At 39.5% G+C, this 27,538-nt stretch overlaps 1 protein-coding gene across 1 annotated transcript in view; it reads left to right on the top strand.

Annotated features, from left to right (window-relative positions):
* Nucleotides 1-26,864, top strand: part of LOC131435195 (tyrosine-protein kinase-like otk) — a gene marked incomplete at its 5' end in the record, with an annotated part of 48,325 nt that extends 21,461 nt beyond the window's left edge. The window contains 9 exons of the mRNA XM_058602832.1: nucleotides 1,078-1,326; nucleotides 14,698-14,896; nucleotides 14,958-15,099; nucleotides 15,164-15,329; nucleotides 15,448-15,513; nucleotides 15,726-15,973; nucleotides 16,046-16,207; nucleotides 23,557-23,624; nucleotides 23,688-26,864. Coding sequence (XP_058458815.1) covers nucleotides 1,078-1,326; nucleotides 14,698-14,896; nucleotides 14,958-15,099; nucleotides 15,164-15,329; nucleotides 15,448-15,513; nucleotides 15,726-15,973; nucleotides 16,046-16,207; nucleotides 23,557-23,624; nucleotides 23,688-23,913 — 1,526 coding nt within the window. The remainder of the gene's footprint in view (nucleotides 1-1,077; nucleotides 1,327-14,697; nucleotides 14,897-14,957; nucleotides 15,100-15,163; nucleotides 15,330-15,447; nucleotides 15,514-15,725; nucleotides 15,974-16,045; nucleotides 16,208-23,556; nucleotides 23,625-23,687) is intronic.
* Between the last annotated feature and the right edge of the window lie 674 nt (nucleotides 26,865-27,538).

Here is a 27,538-nt window from a genome sequence, read left to right on the forward strand (position 1 = left end):
AACAAATTCATTTCGATTTTATCAATTTTAAATACAATTGTAATACAATTCCATATATTTATGCCAATCATATAAATGATGGGAAAAATCAGAAGAAATGAGCATGAAACTCATTTTTCGCTCATCATAAAATTATTCGAACTGTTCTATAATTCATTATTACGAATAAACTCTTCTCAGGGATTAAATAACAATGGGTAACATACATTCAGTCTGATTCATGATGATTAACATACAGTTCACTAACATTTCAAACGAAACTGACAGTCATATAATATATGAATGATAATCACACATATAAGTAGTAAAACTCACTAAATATTAATCATATGATCATGCAGATTGTTCTATTATTCAATAGTCGGAATTCTCAGTTATTTATCGCATTGAATGAAATTTCATTCAAAATGCGGCTGGCGTTTTCTTTCAGTGAATATGAGAAAGGCATCATTATACCACTAGGTGAATTAAAACAGGTTTTTAATTGATACATTCACGATAAAAACTGAAGTGGTTTATTTTTTTTGCATCGAAATATGGCTTAAAAATAGTATATAAAATTACCTTAAATCACATTTTCAAACCAAGTGACCGCACACCACAAAACTCCTTGTTGTCATTTAGGACTCCTAGTCATATATTTTCATGGGTATATCTGTCAAAGATTTATGTCATTCTTGTAAAATCCAATTGTCAAAACATTTCAAACATCTCATCAATTGAAGGCTACATCAGTCCGTCACCCTTACTTGGGAGCAATTCTTCGCGAGAGGTCAGTACCCGGGTTTGAGCCATCTGCTGAGCGAAAAGCGGCAAAAAAATCCATGTGTAAGATTAATTGGCTGCGATTTGAAGTTTTTAGCATGTTGCAGGCGCGCTCTATGTTGGCATTAGGCACCGATCGCACTCGAGTTGTTCCGCTTAGCAAGAGATTAGACTACGGTTAAAAACGACGTCTGTTACCGATGCGAATTGAGCAAAACAAAAAAAAACACTTGATCTAGACGTGCTTCAGAACATTAATTCAAATTTTTAACATTAGTTTTTTTCCGGTTTTTCTGCCATTTATTTTTACAGCCTCTCCCCAACCCGCCAGTAGTAGTTTATCGAAGGAACGAAGAGGTGGTGGTGGCGGCGTTGGTGCAGCCCCGGATGAAGATGACTACGACTACGATGACGAGGATGAGCCTTCCCGGGAGAACGTTGACAACGAGATCAGCTTCCAGGGATCATCGTCGGCGAGTCAGCTACTGACGAAGAACCACACCATCGAGGCGGAGTTGAACGATACGGTTACGCTGCCATGTCGGGTGCAGAATCCGGAAGGTGAGTTTTCAACATTAGGCAAAATTGATATTCTAGCATAGTCATGGAGGATGGCTTCTGTTATCCAGTCTATCCTTCAAATAATTGAAACTTCATTGCATTGCATGTGCTCCCATTATTGGATCTAGCCTTTTTTTGATTTACCCAAACAGGTTCAAAATTTGTATGCTTTACAAGTTGTTTATGATCAGCAAGTAACAACAAGTTTATAACGGAAAGCAATTTTCGTAACAAATTCTAATATGTGTAGTCAGTAGTTGAAATAACAAAAAATTCTAATAAGTAACATAAAGGTACATTTTTGCTATAGATTTGCTATCATCTGCTGATCGGGTTCTGACTGATTTTCCAAAATGATTTAAATGTATTCGAAATTGATTTATGATCACAATGCAACACAAATATTAGTTATTTTTCCGAACTTTACTGGTTATAATTTGATACAACTAATTTAGGTCAATTGCAGAAAAAAACAGTATTTTCGGACCGAACATTGAATATTATCCGCATTGAAGTTCTGGTACCTGAATAACAGCATGTTGAACGTGGTCATCTAGCAAATTCCCAAAAAACTTCTGGCACAAGTAGAGCCAAACTCCAAAATATTCCATATCAAAATGATTCCATTCGCAGACCTTGACAATTGGTTATCAATCAAAATATGATTTCGTTTCTGATATACAGTCCAAATAGCACTGAAAATGGCACTCAAAAGCTTTACAAATGGTATCTATAATCGATTTATCAGAGTTTTGTGGATTGATTTTGAACATCTTAAATTCACATGAAGGAGTCATACTTTATAGTGTTGGAATGTCATTTGGATCTGTTCTTCAAGTTCTTCTTTTGAAGAAGAAAGCGATGGGATCTAAAGTGCCCTACTATTTTAAAGACTGTACTCGATAAAAATGCAACAGATAAAAACGAACACAGAAAATTTATATTAAATCTGATCTTCTTGAGACTCTCCGGGATTTGCCGAAAATCGCTTCGCCGAAACTTCGAATATATCACATTATTAATCGAAAAAAAAAATTTCATAGAAAAATATAACGTAAAACATCGCAAACATTTGCCTGGTAGATACATCAAGCGAATGCTTTGATGCTTAGTTACCAATAAAGTCAACAAGTTTTCTTTGAAATTCTGTTTCGAGGATTAGAAATCAGTCCAAAAAATTTAATCAAGAGAGTAATCTTTCTGGATTGAACGCGGATAAATGAATTTATCTGGTAATTTGAATATGAGATACATCATAAGTACGGTTGTAGATCAATAAAGCTAGCGTAAACATAATCATCTTTCACTTGTCATTACTTTAAATCAATTTCTATTACGATATTAGGACAGATGTACGATTCTGTGAAATGGCATTCGGTGAAATGGCGTTTGGTGAAATAACCCTTTCGGTGAAATGGCTTTCGGCGAACTAGATTTCGGTAAAACGGCTTTGGGTGGAATGGCTTCCGGTGAAATGATATTAGGACAGATGTACGATTCGGCGAAATGGCATTCGGTGAAATGGCGTTTGATGAAATAACCCTTTCGGTGAAATGGCTTTCGGAGAACTAGATTTCAGCGAAACGGCTTTCGGTGGAATGGCTTCCGGTGAAATGACCCTGACACGTTTGTGGTAATCGGTGAAGCTATGGCACAGAATTCAATGTAAATTTCGGAGTCTTTTGATTATGATTTCCGAAAATAGATTACGGAAATCGCCGAGATAACCTTTTTCGGCCATTAACTATCAGGAATCAGAACAAATAGGCTCAAGTGAAACGTTCCCTAGTTACTTGGGTCGAGTCATCTTTTCATTTTTCTACTAAGAAGGGTAAGCATTAAAAAAAGAAATTCTGTAGTGGATAAGGTGGAATGCAGCGCAAAACAAAAAGAATCAAAGAAAGAATGCAGAACGATTCGCAATATAAATGAGTAGAAGTAAATTCAACATACTATAAAGGATGCAAAACCATTAGCTAAAATCTTCTAGGGTTAATACAGTATAGATTCATTCACTCCAGGAAGAATGGAGAATCAAAAAACTTGAATACGTCAATGCGGGACGTCAATGTTGCGGGATGATAATTGAAGAATCGTAATCCCACGAATAATACTCAGCATGTTGAGTAGTTGTAATGTCCAGTCAGATTCCAGTCAGATATTTCAATGTTTTCTAATTCAAATTTGATAAAAATGTTTCAATCTGAGCGCAACTTTGCACGCTTTGCCAATAGTTGGCATGTTTGAATACAGCTCCGGAACGAATTTTTGTGCTTTATCTAACTAGTTATCAGTGGTAAAACTGTTTCTTACCCAACGGAAACTCTAACCGACTCATCGGTCTACTCATTTGAGTGGAGTCCGACATGCGATCACCAGATTTGACCACGCGAACAGATTGCTGAAGCAACCATCAACATATAAACCATGAAGCGCTATAAAAAGAATAAATAGAAATTACAAAGAAGTATTTTTTACTAAAGCTCAGAAAGAGAAATTGTTCAGCAAGATATCTTTCGGTGTCAGAAAATAATTATCAAGCTGTCAAAAATAACCATGATCTCGAGCGGAGTTATTTTTGACAGCGACAAAATAACTGCTCGACTGTCAAATTTTAACTAAAGACTGTCCCAGGAAGTATGGACGCACTTTGATTTCGCTGTAAATAATTCACAAGTGTTAGATATTTTGAATTTTATTCGATATACTGATAATATTAGACTACAACAACAGAATATTATTCTCAACATTTGCTACTTAGCCATTGTAGACTAGCTGGCGCACCTTCTTGCGAACGTTCCTCATTCAATTCCGTACAGACTTCTTGGCGACAAGTTTTGACACTTTTTTCCAATCTTTTTCGAACTGTTGAATGGTTTCGGCTGCCAAGACATGTTTCCTAAGATGTGCCTTCGGTAATGCCCGAAATTCCTCAATTGGTCGAAATTGTGGGCAATTTGGTGGATTCGTGTCTTTTGGGACGAAAGTGACATTTTTGGTAGTATACCATTCTACCGTTGATTTCGAGTAATGGCAAGAAGCAAGATCTGTCCAGAAGACAACAGGATCCTTGTGGCTTCGAATCATTGGTAGAAGTCGTTTTTGTGAACATTCCTTGATGTACATTTCGCTGTTCATTGAAGCAGTGGTGATGAAGGGTCTCGAAATCTTACCGCAGCTACAAATTGCTTGCCAGACCATAGCTTTCTTACCAAATTTTTGGACTTTAAACGATGTCTCGGACTGGTTTAACACTTGCCCTTCTCGCTTCGTATACTATTGTGGTCCCGACAAGGATTTGTAATCGAGTTTCACGTAGGTTTCGTCGTCCATGATTATGCAGTTCAAATTTCCAGCAAGAATCGTATTGTACAGCTTTAAAACCCTCGGCATGATCGATGCTTCTTGTTTCGGACTACGTTTTAATTGTTTCTGCTTCTTATAGATTCGAGGATTCAAACGTTCTTTAGCACGAAGAACATTTGACTTCGAAGTGCCCACTTTTTGGGCCACATCCCGAACTGAAACCTCCTTCTTTTGCTCGAACGCCTTCAGTACACGTTTATCCAACTGAGGGTTAGCAGGACCTATTTTTCGACCCGTTTTCGGTTTATCCTCAAAGGTGTTATCCTAACCGAACTTTCTCATTGCATTTCGCACGGCTTTTTCACTTACTCATACCATTTTTGCTATCTTTCTCAGTGACAGTCCGCGTTCTGTTCACCATTTGTACACAATTTTTCGACGTTGTTCTGTCCACGCATTTCGAAACAAACTAATGAAAACGAATACACAACTGCACAAATGGTTTGAGAAGAGTGTAAACAACAGGACGCAGCCATAAAAATTGACAGATTCTGAACCATTGCGAAATGGCAACGGTTTTTAGTTGCGTCCATACTTTCTGGGACAGTTTTTAAATGTTAAAATAATTCGCGAAATGGTTCACAGCCGCAGTATTATAGATTTTCATAAACAGTTTTATGATTATGGTACAACTACCCAGCTAACCATACTATGGCCCCTATGTTTGCGGTTGTATGGCAATACACGCTTTCTCGGGCAATCTTTGAGATAAACAAGGTTTCAGATCACAACTGCAAAACGCTTGCCAAATCATAGCACTATTCTCGAAATTCGTCGGTAAACACGAACTGAAATCTTTCGGGCTCATCCCCACGTTCAGTCGCGATGGAAAACTTTTTACCAATGTTTCGTAATCGACCAAAGTGCAGCACTTGTGATTCGTTAAAACACGGTCATATAAGAGCCATGGACACCTTTTGGCAACGGAATTCTGCTTCATGGGTCGGATCGTGTTCTGCCTTGACAAGGATGTTCCGCACCGTTTGCAAGTTGGTGTTGTACCTTTTGGTCATATCTCGGATCGAAAGACCGGGGGAGGCTTTAATCCACCTCAACACCTTGATGCACAGCTGACGATTCCTGGTTTCAGTTCTTCGTAGGCTCGCTGATTCCGTTCCACACTCAGGGTTTCCTTGTAGATTTTGACAAACTGATATTTTCTGTATTTTTAGCACATTAGTCAGTTTGGAACCAATCCTTTACCGGATTTTCCAGATATTTCGAGTTCCACTTGACTCAAACTTGCACCAGTTGTTCTCTATAGAATTGTATACAAACCACTGTCAAAGATGCTCGATTCCCTACACTAGATGCGTGCTAGTGGCGGGTGAGGGGAGCGTCAATTAACTTTTTGTCAGACTATATCACACAAAAACTAGAGGATACTAAACATTCAGATCCCACGAGGAGTCGAAACGTCTACTGTGCCAGAGCTTCACAACTTACTTACCTTACATAACAGCTTTAGTCCTGGGGTGTCCTTTGCTGTATCGAGCATAGGTATCCACATAACTCGGTCCATGACTGCTTGTAGCCAGCCGCTCCTCTTCTTCTTGTCCCAGTCGGATTAGATTCAAGAACCAACTGGGCTGTCGTCCGACATTCTTATGACATGTCCAGCTCATCGTAGACGTCCGATCGTCACCGTCTATCAATATTCGTGGTAGGAGGCGTAGTGTTTCTTCTCTAGAGCCTCTTCCTCTCATGTATTTTGTTTATGACGCATTTATGGAAAAGTCCGATACGCTTCAGCTTTGAGTCCGATGTAGGTTTCCGTCATCTTCTCAAGATTACGTGTCACAATATCAAAATCGACAGCGAAGCCAAAAAGTTGTACGGACTTTCGGAAGATCGTACCACTCGTGTTGATCCTCGCTCTTCGAATCATACTTTCCAAAGCAATATAGAACAAGATACAAGAGAGTCCATCACCTTGCGTAGCCTTTCCGAGATTCGAAGGGACTCGAGAGCTTCCCAGATACTCGGACGGTGCACATCACTCTATCCATTGTTGCTTTGACCAATCGCGTTAGTTTATCTGGAAAACCGTATTCGTGCTTGATCTGCCATAGCTGTTCTCGATCGATTGTGTCGTATGCCGCTTTGAAGTCAATGAATAGGTGATGCGTGGGTACGTTGTATTCACGACAGTTCTGGAGTTCTTGTCTTATTGTGAACATTTGATCCGTAGTCGAGCGAGCTCCAGTAAATTCCGCTTGGTATGGCCCTACGAATTTCTTCGCTATTGGTGATATGGCAAAGTAGCTTTTAGGTGGTGTTCAGCAATGTGATTGCGCGGTAATTGCAACAATCTAGCTTATCGCCCTTTTTGTAGATGGGGCATACCACTCCATCCATCCATTTCTGCGGTAGAATTTCCTCCTCCCAAATCTTAGAAATCATCCAGTGCAGCGCTCTAGCCAATGCCTCTCCTCCATGTTTGAACAGCTCACCTGGTAACTGGTCATTGCTCGCGGCTCGTCGGCTGAGCGTGCACCCAGATTGATTCCTGTGTCGTTCTCTGTATCCTGTGCTTCGCCATTCAGATGCTCGTCATAGTACTGCTTCCACCTGTCGATCATCTCACGTTTGTTCTGAGAAGGTTACCACTGGTATCTCTGCACATTTCGGCCTGTGGCGTGTAGCCTCTATCTGAGCATTCATGTCGCCGATGACGAGTTTTACATCCCACCGTGGACAGCAGTCGTAGATTCGTTCCAGTTGCGCGTAAAATGCTTCCTTCTAGTCATCGTCTTATGTGGGCAGTGCACGTTGATGATGCTGTAATTGAAGAAACGGCCCTTGATATTCAATACGCACATCCTATCACTGATTGACTGCCACCCAATCACGCGCTGGCGCATCTTGCCCAGCACTACAAATCCAGTTCCTAGAATGCTGGTTGTGCCACAGCTCTGGTAGAAGGTAGCCGCTCGATGCCCATTTTCCACACCTTCTGTCCCGTCCAACAAAGTTCCTGCAGTGCTACGACATCGAAAACATGGATTTGATTGTCATCATGCAGCGTTCGGTCGTATTTTGGGAAGCCAAGCGACTTTCAGTTCCATGTGCTAAGCTTCCAAAGCCCTTTGTTCGTTGCCTAGGTCTTTGCCGATTATTCCGAGTCGTATTTATACCCTCAATGCTTGTTTGACCAGCACCAACCTCCTGTCTCGCTGGAGGGCCATCGTGTCAGCACTGTTTGACAAGCCCTGTCCTGTCTGCATACGACCGAGGGTAAAGGGTTGGTTACCCGATCTTTCCTATGGTTACTCGTACCCCAGCCGGCACCGCAGGGAGGTAGGGATAGGAATTAGTGAACAAGAGGCTAAGATCCACATTGGGGCCTGAATTACGCATTGTCCAGTCGTTACCAACCAGAGCTTCACAAGAGAGAAGCCTAATATATTCGGCATGGGGCTTTAGCGACATGGAAACAGGGAACCAGTGGATCAATTGTTGATTGAAATAAACATATTGTATAACTCAAAATATATCTAGTACCTCTCGTAATACTCATAAATTTCAAGCAAACTGTTGTTGTTTTGTACTGGATTGGATTAAAATTCCTCTTCCCTACAACCCTACAGTAACTATCTATACGACCTATGGTTCTGCTATTCGATGATAGGTAAATTGGAATAAACTGCAAACTAGCAAGCAAACGGCTCGTGTTGCTTTGAACGTAACTGCACTTGAAAATTTATATTTATGTTTTATTGAAATAATGTCCACCGCCTTTGACAGCCGGCTCACCTTGGCGTGGAATAGCGCTGCTGGCCGGTTGCAAATTCCTTCGAATGAGTGTTCACAGTTTTCCTATAGGGAGTTTGAGTGCAGTAGAAAAGAAGCACGACATAAGAAAGGATCCAGTATTTCGCTCTATTAATTCAAGTAACTGCACGTCAGATGCTTATCGTGGATATGTCCTTGTATTAAACTAAAATGGGACGTAACAAAGGATCCAACCCGTTGCGAATGTGATTGTACATTCCCATGCTTGACCTAGTTTAGCTAAATTTATTGACTGTGGAAAACTGACTCATGTGCAGCAGTTCGGTTTAAAAGCTAGGTTAGTATCGATATTGAACATTCGATTGGTGGGTGGTCTTTCGATGAGTGATGCAATGGCAGCTTTTTCACCCTCCCATGAGAGTACAACTTCATTTGGATCTGTTGACATTAACATCATTGCTATACTTTCTACATCGAGACAATGACTCACGTTTTTTTTCTTCTTCTTCTAATGGCCAGTCAATGTTTGCACAGTCGGCAGCCTGTCAGTGCGGATAGAGTCATACAGAAACAATCTTCTTTCCGTCTGCGCACCTGTGTTCGGTATGAGGAAACGAAGCGCCTCATTTTTATTCTACTGCTGGTCAGCGGACCGGTTGTCATTTACATATGATCACGAAACGATAATCAATCAAAACGAGCTTCAGCTTCAGGATGAGTAAATGATTTCGTCACCCCGAGTTCCTTAACGGTCAAACGACGATGAGTTGATGATTCATGGTATTTTTAGTTTTATTAGACGTTAACAATCCATAGCGAAGGTCGTCGAAAAACTAGCAAACAAGGTGTGATAATGAGCTGCGAATATGTTAATATATTTTTTATGTTGTTTACTTTGTCAAGGAGTATTTAGTATTACTAACTACTCATCTGCTTATCTACATCGTGTTCAGCTTTTGGCATCATGTAAACAGCAATGTAAGGAAACTGTTCTGCTAAATCAATCTGAGTCGCTCGGTGATGTTCTGTCATCAGCATGACCGCCGAAAGAGGGAAGGATGGGGGGAGGTGGGAACACCCCCAAATCCGGACATTTTCAGGGAGGCCGGAAATTCGAAGTTTTAAAAGTATTTCTTATCCTTCATAACATAACAATATTCAATAACCCGAATTTGTGTACCGTTGCGACAGATATAAAGACTGTCCCAGAAAGTATGGACGCACTTCAATTTCGCTGTAAATAATTCACAAGTGTTAGATATTCAAACTTTATTCGATATACTGATAATATTAGACTACAACAACATAATATTATTCTCAACATTTGCTACTTAGACATTGTAGACTAGCTGGCGTACCTTCTTGCGAACGTTCCTCATTAAATCCGTACAGACTTCTTGGCGACAAGTTTTGACACTTTTTTCCAATCTTTTTCGAACTGTTGAATGGTTTCGGCTGCCGAAACATGTTTCCTAAGATGTGCCTTCGTTAATGCTCAAAATTTTTCAATTGATCGAAGTTGTGGGCAATTTGGTGGATTCATGTCTTTTGGGACAAAAGTTACATTTTTGGTAGTATACCATTCTACCGTTGAGTTCGAGTAGTGGCAAGAAGCTAGATCTGGCCAGAAGACAACAGGATCCTTGTGGCTTCGAATCATGGATAGAAGTCGTTTTTGTAAACATTCCTTGATGTATATTTCGCTGTTCATTGAAGCAGTGGTGATGAAGGGCCTCGAAATCTTACCGCAGCTACAAATTGCTTGCCAGACCATAGCTTTCTGACCAAATTTGCTCGAATGCCTTCAGTATACGTTTATCCAACTGAGGGTTAGCAGGACCTTTTTTTCGACCCATTTTCGGTTTATTCTCAAAGGTGTTATCCTTACCGAATTTCCTGATTGCATTTGCACGACTTTTTCACTTACTCCTTCAATTTTTGCTATCTTTCTCAGTGACAGTCCGCGTTCTGTGCTTCATTTGTACACAATTTTTCGACGTTGTTCTGCTGAAAGTCCACGCATTTCGAAACAAACTAATGAAAACGAATAAACAACTGCACAAGTGGTTAGAGAAGAGTGTAAACAACAAGACGCAGCCTTAAAAATTGACAGATTCTGAACCATTGCGAAATGCAGCGGTTTTTGGTTGCGTTCATACTTTCTGGGACAGTCCTTAAAGGGTGATTTTTTTACTGGTATCATTTTTGGCAACACTGTTTTTGACAGATCACGCGTGAATCGTGTCATTGTCAGACTTGTTCAGTTTGGTCTATAATTTAATTATAAAAGGGCACTTGCCAAATTAGGGAGATTCACTTTTTCATCGAAAATTTTCTATCTTCAGCGATGAAGCTCATTTCTGGTTGAATGGATATGTCAAACAAGCAAAATTGCCGCATCCGGAGTAAAGACCAGCCAGAAGCTTTACAAGAACTACCCAAATTGCAACCGAAAAAAAGCCACTGTTTGGTGTGGATTATAGGACGGTAGCATTATTCGTGAAATATTGTCCGATATGTTGGAAATACGAGGTCTGTTCAAAAAGTACCCGGAATTCTCATTTTTCTAAAAAAATATTTATTTATTCGTCTACATCTATATGGTCCTCTTCAAAGTAATCCCCCCTAGATATAATACACTTATGCCAGCGTTTTTCCAGTCTTCGAAACACCCCTGATAGTCACTTTTTGTAATGCTCTGTAGCACTCTCAGCGATTCTGCCTTTATCTCTTCAATCGATGAAAAACGCTGTCCTTTCATGGGTCTCTTCAACTTTGGGAACAGGAAAAAATCACACGGAGCGATATCTGGTGAATAAGGAGGTTTAACAGCTCCTGAGCTATGGTAATGCGTTTGTTTTTTTGATCAAAATTCAGCAGTTTTGGAACGAATTTTGCTGCCACTCGTTTCATGCCCAAAACATTTGAAAAAATATGATGGCATGAGCCAACTAATATGCCAACTTCATCAGCAACTTCTGTAATAGTGATTCGGCGATCATCCATAATCATTTTTTCCACTTTTCCCACATTTTCATCGATTATTGACGTGCTGGGTCGACCGGAGCGTTCGTCGTCTTCAACGTCTTCGCGGCCATCTTGGAAACGCTTATACCACTCGTAAACACTTGTTTTTTTCATAGCAGACTCACCGTAGGCTCTCTGTAACATTTCGCACACTTGGTTACACTATATTTCATTTTTCACGCAAAATTTAATTCAAATTCTTTGACTCTTCAATTCTTCCATTGTTTAAACTAACAAAAATCGCCGAGCTCAAAAAAACACGTCTACACCAGCCGCTACAAGACAGAATGTAAACAATGAATACAGCTGAAAATTTCACCATACATTAGGGACATATGTACCAACACAATAAAAAAAAATTTGACCACCGGACCCTCCAGACGCGCGCAATTAAAAAATTCCGGGAACTTTTTGAACAGACCTCGTAGTGTGCCTTGCGCATGGACCATCTAAAGCGGAGCCGTGGCCAACATTTTCATGAAATCATATTCAAATTATATTGACCGATCTATCGATTCCAATAACGATCTTATCAATTATCTTAATTTTTTGTATCATCATCCTTTACAAATTTTGTAAAGGGTGATTTTTTAGTGCGGATAGGCCTTAAGGTGCATGTATGGGGCCCGTAATATTGCAATTCCCCCGAGCCAGTATTTTCTCCTGGCGGCTCTGGCCATCAGCCTTGCTTTATACCAGAATTCTATTTCGAAGGCACTTCCGCAGCTCTACCTACGATGAAATTTTCGGTAGCTACGAAATATCCAGATTATCATTTGTGTTCCTCTTTGTTCTTCTGTTAGACTGCACCCCCTTTAATAATCCATGCAACATCAATTTATGCACAGAATCATCAATTAGAAATGAGCTGCACGGATTTACTCAATTCTTCTTATTTTGTTATCCTCCTCGACTTTCTTTATAATATAGCATAATAGCTGAATTATCCGGCGTTGCTCGGGAGTGTTTCGGAAAGGTGAGGGCGCAAAAAAAATCTCGAAAAACTCCTGTCCATTCCATCTCAAATGTCACAATAATCATAATTTTTACGGTTTTCACGTAAAATCGGGTCAGTTTTATGTGTCATGTTGTTATGTCCGATCAATTTTACCTCACACTTCCCATGTCTGATGGCACCTGCTACACTCTCTCTCCCTTAAAAGACAAATAAAACAGATCTTTTCAAATTATTTTAAAAATCTCCTGAAGAAAAATTTAAGAATAGCCTTATGATCACCTTTAAATCGCAAAAAGTACATGGGCCAAGTTTGTAATAATTTTCTGAGTTTTTATGGAACAACGCAGATATATACAAACAATTCCAGTGTCTTCATAGTAAAGACTGTTCCAGAAAGTATGGACGCAACCAAAAACCGCTGCCATTCCGCAATGGTTCAGAATCTGTCATTTTTTATGGCTGCATCCTGTTGTTTACACTCTCCTCTAACCACTTGTGCAGTTGTTTATTAGTTTTCATTAGTTTGTTTCGAAATGCGTGGACTTTAAGCAGAACAACGTCGAAAAATTGTGTACAAATGGTGCACAGAACGCGGACTGTCACTGAGAAAGATAGCAAAAACGGAAGGAGTAAGTGAAAAAGCCGTGCGAAATGCACTCAGGAAGTTCGGTGAGGATAACACCATTGAGGAAAAACCGAAATCGTGTTGAAAAAAAAAAATTTTTGCTAACCCTCAGTTGGATAAACGTATACTGAAGACATTCGAGCAAAAGAAGGAGGTTTCAGTTCGGAATGGCACTTCGAAGTCAAATGTTCTTCGTGCTAAAGAACATTTGAATCTTCGAACCTATAAGAAGCAGAAACAATCAAAACGTAGTCCGAAACAAGAAGCTTCGATCAGGCCGAGGATTCGAAAGCTGTACAATACGATTCATACTGGAAATTTAAACTGCATAATCATGGACGACGAAACCTACGTGAAACTCGATTACAAATCCTTGCCGGGATCACAATATTATACGGTGCGAGAAGGGCAAGTGTTAAACCAGTCCGAGACATCAATTGAAGACGAAAAATTTGGTAAGAAAGCTATGGTCTGGCAATCAATTTGTAGCTGCGGTAAGATTTCGAGGCCCTTCATCACCACTGCTTCAATGAACAGCGAAATGTACATCACGGAATGTTTACAAAAACGACTTCTACTCTTGATTCGAAGCCACAAGGATCCTGTTGTTTTATGGCTAGATCTTGCTTCTTGCCACTACTCGAAATCAACGGTAGAATGGTATACTACCAAAAATGTCACTTTCGTCCCAAAAGACATGAATCCACCAAATTGCCCACAACTTCGACCAATTGAGGAATTTTGGGGATTATCGAAGGCACATCTTAGGAAACATGTCTCGGCAGCCGAAACCATTCAACAGTTCGAAAAAGATTGAAAAAAGTGTCAAAACTTGTCGCCAAGAAGTCTGTACGGAATTTAATGAGGAACGTTCGCAAGAAGGTACGCCAGCTAGTCTACAATGTCTAAGTAGCAAATGTTGAGAATAATATTATGTTGTTGTAGTCTAATATTATCAGTATATTAAATAAAATTTGAATATCTAACACTTGTGAATTATTTACAGCGAAATCAAAGTGCGTTCATATATTTTGGGACAGTCTTTAAAGGGAAAAAAATGTATAAAAATTGTGTTCAATGCTATCAAGTCCAGTTAAATTTCGTCAAAAGAACAATTTCGTTGAATGGACCACTTCACCGAATGCCATTTCGCCGTAAGGGTCATTTCGCTGAATCCCGCAATTGTCTAAATATCGCAATTGGAATTGATTTAAAATAAAGACAAATTAGAGATGATTGCGTTAACGTCCGTTTTGTTAACCTATAATTGTATTTCTTGAATAAGGAAATAGTGGCCGAAAACTGGTCAAAAAGGATTGACCTTACTTTTCTTCAAGATGGCCAAATCAATTTTCAAAAACTTATAGATTCAAAGGAATGGAATCCCTGAATTCGTTGTGATAATACTTCCAGTTCCGGAGCTATAGGGTGTTTTGGTATGTAGATTTTCTAGATAACGTTCGAACAAACTTTCCTGTTTCTATTCAATGAACAATGAATGTTTTTAGAACTCCACAGTAATATTTATGATGGTATGAGTAATATGAGAAAGGCATCATTGCACCACTAGGTGGAATAAAACAGATTTGTTTTTTGCTGGGAGCTTAATTTGTGATTTTGGACAGCCATTTAACCAATTTCAAATATATTTACCTTCCAGATAACACAATTGTAATGTGGTACAATACCTCTCATCTGCTATATGTGAGAACCAGCAATCACACCAATGATCCTCGGCTTTCTTTGGGAAAGGATTCCTCGTTGACGATTAATCATGTTAGTGCCAGTGATGACTCCATTTATAAGTGTATGGTACTACCAATCCAGAAGTCAGCTTTCATCACATTGAAAGTCCGAGGGTGAGTTTTAAATGATTTCTATCAATTGTCATGAATATAAATTCGATCCCACACAAAACAGTCCACCCCACAACGTTCGAATTACGCACGGAAACACCGATTATACTGGCCGCGAGTTGGAGATCCAACAGCGTGATCGTAAGTTCATCATTCACTGCCGTGCTTTAGGCTATCCGACGCCTTCGATCACGTGGTCCTTCCGGGTTCGTACAGAGCTAACATCTGACCGTGCAGAGAACGGTTTATAATACAGAACCTCTATTTTAGGGTAAACATTTGGACGAAACCTACGCCAAGCACACCGGAATTATGATCCGCAAGGAATTCCTCGAGATCCATGATGTGAAAGCCCACCACGCCGGAGATTACGAGTGCTTGGCTCAGAACGGCATTGGAGAGCCAGTGAGTGCCGTCGTCAATGTGCAGATTAAATGTAAGTATTACTAACGAGCCAAATACAATCGGTATCTTTTCAACTTTCTGAACGAAATTCATCATCACCATCAAATTCATACTAAAATCATCAAATCAACTAACATGTACACATGCAGCCAATGCCACTAAACCCGGATCAAATGAAGATGGTGGCACCACAATGCTTCCGGAAGATAAAGAAGGTTACGGTTTATTCTGTTCGATAGCTTTCCTCACGTCATAATTTTTTTTCCTCACGTCATTATTTTTTGCGTTTCTGTAGCTGTGCACACATGAAAATGAATACTCCAGTAATGCTAGAATAGCACCATAAATCTTCCGCACTTAACCTGAGTAAAACGGGTTTCCAATTGACATTTTACTAACTGATTAAAATATCCCGTCCTGTGTTTAGCGAGCCCATCGATAGTGAAACACGTTGACTACCTGAACACGGCCATCGGAGAAAACGCAGAGCTGGTATGTCTGTACCACAGCAATCCAGAGGCTCGCAAGGTTCAATGGTTCCGAGGGGATGAACTGCTGCACAACGGTGCCAAACACGGCATCAACGAAGATCGTCACAATCACCACCAGCGTACGCGACTTACGGTGCGCAACGTCGAGCAAAAGGATTTGGTTGCTTATTTGTGTAAGATTGAGGTAAGTCGGTAGTGTTTTTAGTTCCAGCTTGTGACAATCAGGCACTCATGTGGGCACCTATTTCGGTTTCAGAATGCGATGGGAGAAGCATCGGCCAAGACGATTCTTGGTTTGCTCCCCGGAGCTGCACATCTGATTCACTCCAACTACTCCAACGGACTGCTGCATACGGTGTGGAGGGTGCGAAGTGCTCAACCGCTTTCTGATCTGCAAATCCTATACAAGGGAGAAAATGTAAGTGCATTACTTTAGAGTGTTCTATTCTTCTATTCAGATGGTGTCACTTCACTCGGGATGACACCGAGTCCAATAGACTAGACCTCGCTGTGTCGCAACAATGATTTTTCGCATTGATCACGGAAATAAATTTACACATAAACGCAGAACTCCATCAGAAGCACATGAAGCACGATGGCCGTTTTCGACGAGGCCGGGTGTCGTTCTTTGAACGCGCATACTTCTGAACGGAGTCGCTTCACTGTTTTTGCCATCACGGTTAGAGTGCGACTGATAGCGCTGTCAAATTTTGTCTGCTGACATATGGGTCACTATGATTGATGCTGCATAGGTATTTCCGTCAAGAAAAATTAGAAATCTGAAGATTTCCGTCCATTTTATTAAATGCAAACGTTATATGAAATTTCAACAACCGGCTGTGTACACACTAAGCTTCATTGGGTAATTTTTTCATCTTTGGATGAGTTTAGAACAGCCGATAAACCGAACATTTTCATTCTACTGATATATCAGTACAAATAAACATTTGTTGACAGCAGTACTTTACGGTACCACTGTAATGAAACGTTACTTTTACTGAAAACGTAAACGCTACCGAGGTTTGAACAGTTTTGAGATCGGTAATCCAATTTAAGTCTGTACTCGGTACCCTCAGGTACTGCTTTATTTAGAAAATTTTCAGTAGTTCGATTGTTGAAAACTCGTTAACAGATGCAAGATTTATCGTTGAGTAATATTTCCAATAAAAATAGTAAATAATATGTGCACAGTTGTGATTACAAATTGTCATATTGATAATAATTACTTAAAATAAAAATTTAATCGCAAAGCTTGTTTTACTATGCTAATTGAAAAGCATTACTACCCATTTAACGTGAATTTTATATACATCAGTAACAGGAGCACAGATTTTCCTTTTGTTTTTAATTTCGTTTAATTGAACTTGTAGGCCTGGTTATTTGATGGCTCTAGAAGCCTCTTTCGACTATGACATTCTGGCTTCCGGGTTCCGCTTCTGGAAAAGGATTGTCAAACACTCCAATATGAAGCTTTCATTAATTTCTAATGAAAAACGTGCTTAATCCACCTAGCAGTGAGATGATATCTTTTTTTTATCAATGCGCATGAGTTTTCTTCGGTGTTGTAATTCTCATGACATTATTTTAATGACCATCGTTTTAAGCGGCAATTTGAGATTTTAATCACTCATTACCCTGTAATGTCGAAGCTGCAAATAGGATCGAATTTGAATCTAAACGTGTGATTGATCGATTGAACATTCCATGAGATGTCGAAGTAAGTTCCACTTTAGAGTTTACGATTATTTACGGTACATCCAGAGCCAGTATTCAGGAACCAGCATAACCCAAAACGATTCGTATGGCCAAAAAATAAATATGACGAATAAATTGCAATAGTTTTGAGTGCAACATTGAAGCTTTTTGGAATTGTCTATATCGGTATGAATTTTAAAACTCATCACCCTGTAATACCAGAATCGGAAGTCAAAATCGGATAAAATTCACTAAGTTCTTGAATTTGAGTTTTTGTTTTTGAAATTCGAATTGACCTTTTTTAAGATAACGATTGTGATTTGAGAAACGATTCGATACTAGACCCGAAATTCCTAAATCGGTGTAGCCGAAGTCAGTTAAATTCATCTGAGGAGCAGTATAGTTTCGAAAATCAGTGTAGATAAAAATTTTCTAAAGTTTGAGCGACTTCTATACCTATTTTTTATATTAATAAAAAAAATCCTGCTCCACGTTAATATTCCATATGATTTGACAAAAAATGTTGACTGGATAAAATACCAAAGTAGTATCTCAAGTACTTTGAACTCAATGGAGGAGTTCCCCCCACTTGAAGAATATGACTAACTCGTTTGTTCGATTCTGGAGGCCGTAGAACAAGCCCAAACCAAACGATTTCTTGGTCCAACGACTAACAGAAGGCCTCCAAACCCTTGGTGCGACAAAGAATGCTCAGGTAAGACGTTTTTAAAACTTTTCAGAATTTTGAAAAATTGATGGTTTTAGAAACCAAGTACAAGAGCATACTTCGGCCCAAGAAATGTAGCTATTGGAGACATTTTGTCGAAGATTTGTCAAGAGAAACCTCAATGAGCACTCTTTGGAATACGGCCAGACGAATGAGGAATCGTAACGCAGGAAATGAGAGTGAGGAATACTCGAGCCGATGGATATTTGATTTTGCGAGGAAAGTTTGTCGAGATTCTGTTCCAATGCATAGCATTATTAGGGAGTCTTCTCCAAATAATGATTCCATTGATAGGCCCTTTTCAGTGATGGGATTTTCCATAGCACTCATGTCTTGTAACAATAACGCTCCTGGGTTGGACAGAATTAAATTCAACTTGGTGAAGAATCTACACGACCTTGCAAAAAGAGGTTTGTTGGAATTGTTCAACAAGTTTCTTGAGTAAAAAATTGTTCCACCTGACTCTAGGCAAGTGAAAGTTATCGCCATTCAAAAGCCGGGGAAACCAGCTTCCAATCACAACTCATATAGACCCATTGCAATGTTGTCCTGCATCAGAAAATTGTTCGAAAAAAATATTCTTCGACGTCTCGACACTTGGGTCGAGACGAACAGTTTGTTGTCAGATACTCAGCTTGGCTTCCAAAATGGTGAGTTGACATTTGGGAAGGGGCGTCCAATATAGCTCTGGTCCTCACAAGTTCCAATTTTCACGCTTCCACGGGTCTTCCGATGACAATTGACCGCCAGTTAAGGCTTTCGTACTTAACTGGTGGTGTAGCCTGGGCACTGTGGTCCTTCTGACATCAGCTAGAGTGAGAGGGTGCGACCTACGGGGCCTGCCTAGGATGTGGTGGGGTTTGGCAGTGGGCTCTGTTAATCCTCTATAAAAAGCTGCATGTGTCCGCAAGCAGGCCTCAAGAATGCGACCGTGTGCTGCTCGAACCGCATTAGTCAGTCCTGATGTGGTGTGGGACTCTAAACAAAGCTGTGGGACTCTAAGTCACTGACCGAGCGTCTGTTCATCAAGGAGGTGCGGCTCAAACAGCGTCTGTCCTGACATCCAGCGGCTGAATAAGAAGTGCTTTTCCCCGGAAGCTATACCTAAGACGGCAGCCCCGTCCCGGAGGATAGGGAACCTTGGGCCAACAACCTACTGTTCCCGAAACTTAAATTTTGTTCGAGAAACCGATAATGAAATATTACGGATTGATTTAACGGCAACGACATTTAGCATGAAACAACGGATACGAATAGGAACATGGAACGTTTTAACCCTAGCCCAGCAGGGTAAACTGGCACAACTTGCCAACGAGGCGTGTCCAATGAAACTTGAGACTCAGTGAAGTCCGTTGGCCGAACTTTGGAGAACACAGAATACCATCGGGACAAATTCTGCTATACTCTGGCCTACGAGGTGAACACGCTCCCCGGCACCGTGGAGTTGGCTTTCTACTGAGCGCCCAGGCACATTCTGCGCTTATGAAGTGGGAGCCTATAAGTGAAAGGATAATCGTTGCCAAGTTCAGAACAAGGGTTCGAAACCTCACAATAATCCAAACTTACGCGCCAGCCGATGCTGCCAACCTGCAAGACAAAGAGAACTTCTACAGTCAACTCAATGCCACCGTAGATAGAATTCCGAACGGCGACATCATGATCTGTATGGGCGACTTCAACGCGAAGATCGGATCCGATAACTCGAACTATGAGCGCATTATGGGGCGCCATGGTCTCGGAGAAATGAGCGAAAACGGAGAGCTGTTTGCAGAATTCTGTGGCAATAACGACATGGTGATCGAGGAATCGCTCTTCCTCCATCGACCGGTTCACAAAGTCACGTGGGTTTCCCGTGACGGCTTTACCGAAAATCAAATTGACCACATCTGCATCAGCCGGAAGTGGAAACGGAGCCTTCTTGATGTGCGGAATAAACGTAGTGCCGATATCGTGTTGCGCGTATTCGTCGACAAGAGGAGAGAGTTGAACGGCGGTTTAACACACGCCGACTGGATGATACCACAGTGAAAAGGTCCTTCACTGTGGAACTGCAGACATTCCGGAAGGTGGCAGCGTGGAAGACCAATGGACTGCCATCAAGAATGCCTTCATCGTCACCAGCGAGAATAATCTGGGTGAATTGCACACCCAGAGAAAGCAATGGATCACTGATGAGACCTGGACGAAAATAAAGGAGCGAAGAGGAGCCAAAGCCGCAATACAGCGATCCAAAACCCGAGGAGCCATATATTCGTCCCGTCAACGATACTCGGCTCTGGAGAAAGAAGTAAAACGCTCATGTAGACGGGACAAGCGAGCGTGGGCGGACTCCTTCCCCGACGAAGGAGAGAAGGCCGCGGCAACCGGGGACATTCATCTCCTCTACGATATCTCACGACGTGTGGGGCGAAGATGAATGCGACAATGCCTGTGAAAGACGCGATTGGTCAACTGCTAATCGACCCAACTGATCAACTTAAACGCTGGTTCGAGCACTTCGAACAACTTTTCCAAGTGCCAGCCAGGCCACCATCACCTCGGCAGTCCGTGAACCAAACCGTGGGCTGCTATGGCATCCCATAACTATGGAGCACCTGAACGACCTCGAATTGGCTGATGACGTTGCACTCCTAGCTCAACAGCGCTCTGACATGCAGAGTAAGCTTGACGACCTTGCCGAACGCTCCTCATCGATAGGCTTAGCAATCAATGTCAACAAAACCAAATCGTTGGATGTGAACACGGTGACTTCCCTTCCACCTTTACAATAGCAGGGCAATCAGTGGAGAATGTTGAAAGCTTCCAATATCCAATAATAAAATTGTATCAGATAATATTTCAGTGATGGAATGTGGATGCGTTTGCTTTCGTTCTGCTGCAAACTCTCATATTATCAAACTGGAGTGAATTCAGTATCGTTGTTTGTGAATAGCTTTAGGCTGCATGCTTTCGACACATACAATGGGTCGTGAGGTTCTGGCGGGAGTTTTTCCATTGAAAGATCATTTTTGGGAGCTTTCATCGCGACTGCTAATAAGATGTGAAGTACTGAATCCCCTGGTTATTGATAACTTCGAAAGGCTAGTTGAGCTTCAATCTCAAACAAGATTCATGACAGTTTATTTTAACCAGGTTATCGCGATATTGATAATGTCGTTTGGACATGCGTGGAGTATCGTGATGTCAGATCTCAACTAATAAATTCCTTGCGTACTCAAGGTAGACTATCCAATGTCCCAGTTCGCGACATTCTTGCTTTATCATCCAATTTGGTCCAAGTCACCCTCCATGGGCTTGAGTCACAACCAGTGTTGGGAAAATCATGATCAGACAAAAAATTATTTCACTATCACTCGTGAAAAAATCAGATCAATAGATATTCTAAAAATAACTCACTGACTGAAAAAATCACTTCCGATATTTTAATTCATGAAATAAGCATTCACAAGGCCACCCGCCGGGCCTTCGTAGCCTGGGGGTGTTTCCCGCGGACCCACATGAACCGAAAGGAAGCGGCCATAGATAACGCCATCTGAAAGTCATGCAATATTCAATTCACCGACTACTGCCGAACGCCAGCTGAAAGCTGGCTTTTCGAGAATTCGAGACTGCATAATGTAATGATACTATTCTAGTTTTAAGTTAGTCGTTAATTAAGATTAGAAAATACCCTTGGCATCTTAGAGCTTAAGCAGTGTGCCTAAAAATATATCATACCATTGAATAAAAAAAAACTGTTTTAATCCACCTAGTGGTGTAATGATGCCTTTCTCATATCAATCATACCATCATATATAATACTGTGGTAATCTTCAAAACAATTTTCTTCGATTCCTAAAAAGAATAACCGAAATCGGTTTGTTTGACCGTCTACTGATAAAAACTATTATTTGGAGAAGATTTGAGGTTGATTTAGAAAACTTTTTACGGTTTTCGCCCTTTTCAGTGATGGTATACAATTTTTAACACACTTACCTCATATTTTCGGATCCGGAAGTCGGATCCAGTTAAAATTCAGGAATTACGTATGGGACCACAGGACCTTTCATTTGAATCTAAGTTTATGAAAATCGGTTCAGCCATCTATGAAAAAAGTTAGGACACATATTTTCATTTTTTTTTTTGCGCATTTTACCCCATAACTCCGGAACCGGAAGTCGGATCCAAACAATATTCAGGATTTTTTTATGGGACCACAAGACCTTTCATTTGAATCTAAGTTTGTGAAAACCGGTTCAGTCATCTCCGAGAAAAGTTAGTGCAAAAAAAACGTTACATACACACATACACACAGACATTTTGCGTATTCGACGAACTGAGTCGAATGGTATATGACACTCGGCCCTCCGGGCTTCGGTTCAAAAGTCGGTTTTCACAGTGATTGCATAACCTTTCTATTTGAGAAAGGCAAACAGTGTCAAAACTTGTCACTAAGAAGTCTGTACGGAATTTAATGAAGAACGTTCCCAAGAAGGTGAGCCAGCTAGTCTACAATGGCTAAGTAGCAAATGTTGAGAATAATATTCTGTTGTTATAGTCTAATATTATCAGTATATCGAATAAAATTTGAATATCTAACACTTGTGAATTATTTACAGCGAAATCAAAGTGCGTCCATACTTTCAGGGAGAGTCTTTAGAGTTATGTCATTCAGCTTACATTCAATTCTTCTTTCTACACTGAAAGGATTTCCATTCGCGTTTACGATCGCTTCACCCAAGCTGGAATTCTCTCTCATATATTCAAAAGAAAAAGATACCGCTTTTGCTCTCATTCTCCCTATTCACCTAAGCAGGAAGTTCCCTCTTGTACACTAAATTTAAAATAATCTTGGAGCTCGAAATTCGGAAGTTTCGATTCTGTCAATACAAATTGTTTTATTTTTCTTACTCATGAAAACTTTTAATATTGAAATCTAGAAAATCATATTTTCTGATACTCAACTTCATTAATTTCTACAAAATTGAAAGAAAAAGCTTACATTCTGCTAATGGAATGGTAAAAAATCTTGGAACCAAAAATTTACATTGCCGTCGCTAAAATGAGATTTTTTTTTCTTTTGAAGTAATCAAATATTTTGTATGAATTATGATGGAGGTCAATGAAATCACTCACTTTGCTTACAATAAACAAGTTCACTTTTCTATACAACACGATTGACCCAAAACTGCCGATTCTCCCCTAAACCATGGAAGACGGAAAAAATACTTAAAAATTAAAAAAAACCCTCAGCCACAAAACTAGAAATTTGTATTACAATAGCATAAGGAACAAAATACTAAATTTTGTAGAATCATTATTCTGGTCAGTCGTAAGATACATGTAATTGTCTCTATCCTTTCTAGACGAAATACACGACGATCGATGCCACAATTTCGGAGCAGAATAAAGAAGAATCCGGTGATGTTTGGAAGTGAGCAGTTTGGATGTTCATTTTTTTCTGTGCAACATAACTAATTACTCTTTTTTTTTTTAGCATCAAACGATCGATCCGGCTACCGGAAGGTGAATGGTTTATCACTGCCCGAGCCAAAAACACCGAAGGTTGGTCCTACACGGAAATCACCCCGATGCAGTTCCAAATCCCCAGTGAAGTCTCACTGGAAACGCAAGGCCACCGCGAAAGTGGTTCCAGTTCGGTGCAATCGATCAGCTTAGGACTCTGTTTGCTACTATTCTCCCTGCTCTGTAGGTTGGTTTAGGTCCGAATCGTGCGTTGTAGAGTAACTATTTAAATAGTTTTATGTGAGAAACAAAATCTGGTCGCTTTACCATCCCATCCATTAATTGATTGGATCGATATATAATACGTGTTTGGAATGATTGTGCCCCCTCCGCCTCCGGGTATCAGTTGTTGACCAAAGAAGAAAAAAAAAACAAATAAAAAAAGAAAAGGATAGATCTGCTAAATCTGCGATGAGCGTTTCATCGCCAATGAAATCAGTTTAGAATCATTTGTCACAAAGAAGGGGGCAGATAATTGCTCTCAGATTTTTTCCTGTTATTTTGACGTCGTATCCAATATGCTCCGCCATCGTTCAGTACAGGTTCAAATTCTTTATTTTTAAGTCCTATTCTCGTTCGACTGTTCGACTATGACATTCGCATCGTTCAAAATTAGTTCATATTTTCAAACTAATTGATGGATCAGAATTCGAAACAGAAACAGAAAACATTACTTAGCAGAACAATACACAGATTAAAGGATAATTAGGATTTATTCCTAGGCGTTCCATTCTAAAATTCTGGTATATTTACGGAAGTTGCGAATGACATAGTCAATTGGAGCAGTTTCTTTATATAAAGTCTATCTTGGTGCTGTAAATGGATATTAGAGTAAAAAAAAACATCGTGCGTGAAAACGCAATTTCAAACAGGTTTACATGCTAAATTATTCATACAGATGTGACCAGAAATTAGCAAACAAATTCAACAATAAACAATCCGTTGTAAATTAGCATATATGCAAAGCATCGAACGAGAAGATAAACACATGTAAAAAAAAATGCCTAGCTGAATCCGTTTGTCAACAGGATTATGCCTTGAAAACTATCAACCGAAGCCGAAAAACCATTTGTAGAAACGTGATTTGTTGTGTTAGTATAAATGCTATCCTAGAATCAGATTTAAATAACTTGCACTCTTCAACAAGTAACCTTCTTATGAATTCAGAACAAATTGGCTCAAATGGCACGTTCCCCTTGATATTTGGAGATTTGGTATCGGTCGGGTGACGGCCAGGATGTAGACCATGTTCGATGTACGTTCGACCATGTCTGACTGGCGTTTTAGAGTGTCTATAACAAGATTCAGAGTGGCGAAATGGTAGCTCGTAAGCATCATCTTTTCTGTTAGTTTTTCCTTCATTTGGCTTCACCAATATATGTTTCCGCTTAGTCATTGCCTAAAAATTGATTATAGAGGTTTTAACCTTGTGGTCATTCGCATCTCAGGTTAGAAAAACTTCCTGGCCCTATGTATCGGGTTGGGAATAAATATGTCGTAGTGTATCATTGTCAAAATCCATCTTATTTTCCCACAGCTCACTGGCAATATTGATTCGATTTTACACAAGTTTGACATAACATTGCAGCGTAACGAAATTAGTTGGATGATTGTTGCTTGGCAGCTGTTGGCAATTTGTTTTAAAGTTCATTTCATAACCTCACAGAATCATTTAACAACTATCCTTGCTTTGTTTACATGTTTTCATGAATTCTAGGAAGAACTTGTCATTTACTAGTTCTATATATCGGAAGAACTTAAAGCTTCAATTTTATATATTCTATAATATAAAATTTTTATTTCGAATTCAACTAAAATTCAGTGAGAAAACTTGCAAAATCGGAAAAAAATAAGAAGAGTGTGCTTTTTCTCACTCAATTCCGACAGATTTCCAAACCAATCAATTAGAGGTGAACTTCATTCGGATTCAGATTTCCTACTGAAATCCATATGAATTTCTGAATAAAATATTTTTGCCCACTCGTATTTGATTCGGATTTAATTCCGAACAGACAATGTGGATGAACTTTATTCATAACAAGTTTTTAAGCTTTACACAATGACAGCAACCAAGAACGGCCGTTGAATCAAGTTCATCTTTGACAGCTATCGATAGTTTGTTCACTCTGGAATGACAGGTAACCCAATGGAATAATATGCAAATAACACGGAACAGAACGGAATGAATGTGAACAAAGCATTGATAGCTGTTAAACGATAATTAGGTTTTAAAAGGTGTCACCACGAATGAACTTGAAATGAATTTCAGAAAAAAATCGAACTATATCTTACGATCTACTGCTACTATTCACAATCACGAAGGGCAAATTAAATAATTAAGTCCTTAGAAATAGTACTGAAAAACTGTCCAGAATAAACTCAAGTTCATTTCAGACGTCACGGCAACAAAACTCAATTAGGTTTTGCAAAATGACATTACCAATGAACTCGTGATGAATAAAGTTCACTTTTTGACAATTAGCGGTGGTTGGTTTACTTATCTATTAGATTTTTTATCGTGACGTCACAAATGAACAAGAATTCATCCTTGACAGCTCAGTGGTACTGTTTACAAACAAGTTTAAACAAAATCGAGGAACACATCTCAAACAATCATCTTTACACTTCACAACTAGCCACTTTTATATAATAAATCTCTGAAACGAATCGTTAACAAATGTCTTGAAACTCTATTTAGGCGATATGGATCTTGAACGTTCTCATCCGTTTGTCAACAGGCAAACAAACAAAGAAGTCCGTTTACAAACAGTACCGCTGAGTTGTCAAAATGTGTTCATCCGATTGAGGTTAGCAGTGACGGTGAGAAACCTAATTAACACATATTCAAATTAGAATGAACACATAAACAAACCACTGATAGCTGTCAAACGATGTTCATCCAGCCCATTTTGTTTTACAAGATGACATCATAAATGAATGTTCACTCAGTGAATTTTGTGAGGTTATGTCATGTTTGTTTAAAACGTCATCCATGAATAGACTCGTCAAAAGAATCCTTCAAACACTATCATTAGACTGTCAAATGAACTAATATGAACTACGGCAATAAAATAAAAAATGTCAGTTACTAATTCATACAGTAATTGGTTCGTAGGTTTGAGTTTAACACGTGGAAAATTAGATTTTCCATGAAGCAGACATTAATGTCGATGAATCAAATTCAGCTTTGTGGAATGACAAACAGCATCATGTCACATTAGGGATGTCGGAATGATCGACTGGATTTAATCGGTTAATTTGAAACTAATATTCGATTATTAGTCTAAACGAATAATTCGAAAAATCTAATGTTAACTGAGCAATCGAGTATGACCAGGTATATCGATTAGTTAAAAAAATATATTCAATTATTGAATAATTAAGTAATTCGAAAAATCAGGCATCCCTAAATGTGGTGATAAGAGAATAACACATAACAGATTGGAATGATATGGAGTGAACATGTAAACCAAACAAATAATAACAGTCAAACAATGATCATTTTCGTGAACAAAAAACACATTCACCAATAACGCAACATTCAAATCTGTTTTCTTTGTTTTATCCCTTCAATTATACGTCATTCGCTCGATACAACCCCGTACAATGATAGGAAAATATAATTAAATGTTAAAAACACAGGCAGAACCAAATAGAAACGCTTAAAAAGTTTAATTTTACATCGTTCTTCGTACTACCTTTTAACATGACCTGTAGAGTAACAAGACAAATTGGCAAACATATTCCATTTCTGCATTATATTCTTTTAGGTCTAGTTGTTTTTATTATTTTCTTATGTCTTCATCGTCAACTTTTAAACTA

The sequence above is a fragment of the Malaya genurostris genome, chromosome 3 (genome assembly GCF_030247185.1).
Source record: "Malaya genurostris strain Urasoe2022 chromosome 3, Malgen_1.1, whole genome shotgun sequence".
Classification (NCBI taxonomy): Eukaryota; Metazoa; Arthropoda; class Insecta; order Diptera; family Culicidae; genus Malaya; species Malaya genurostris.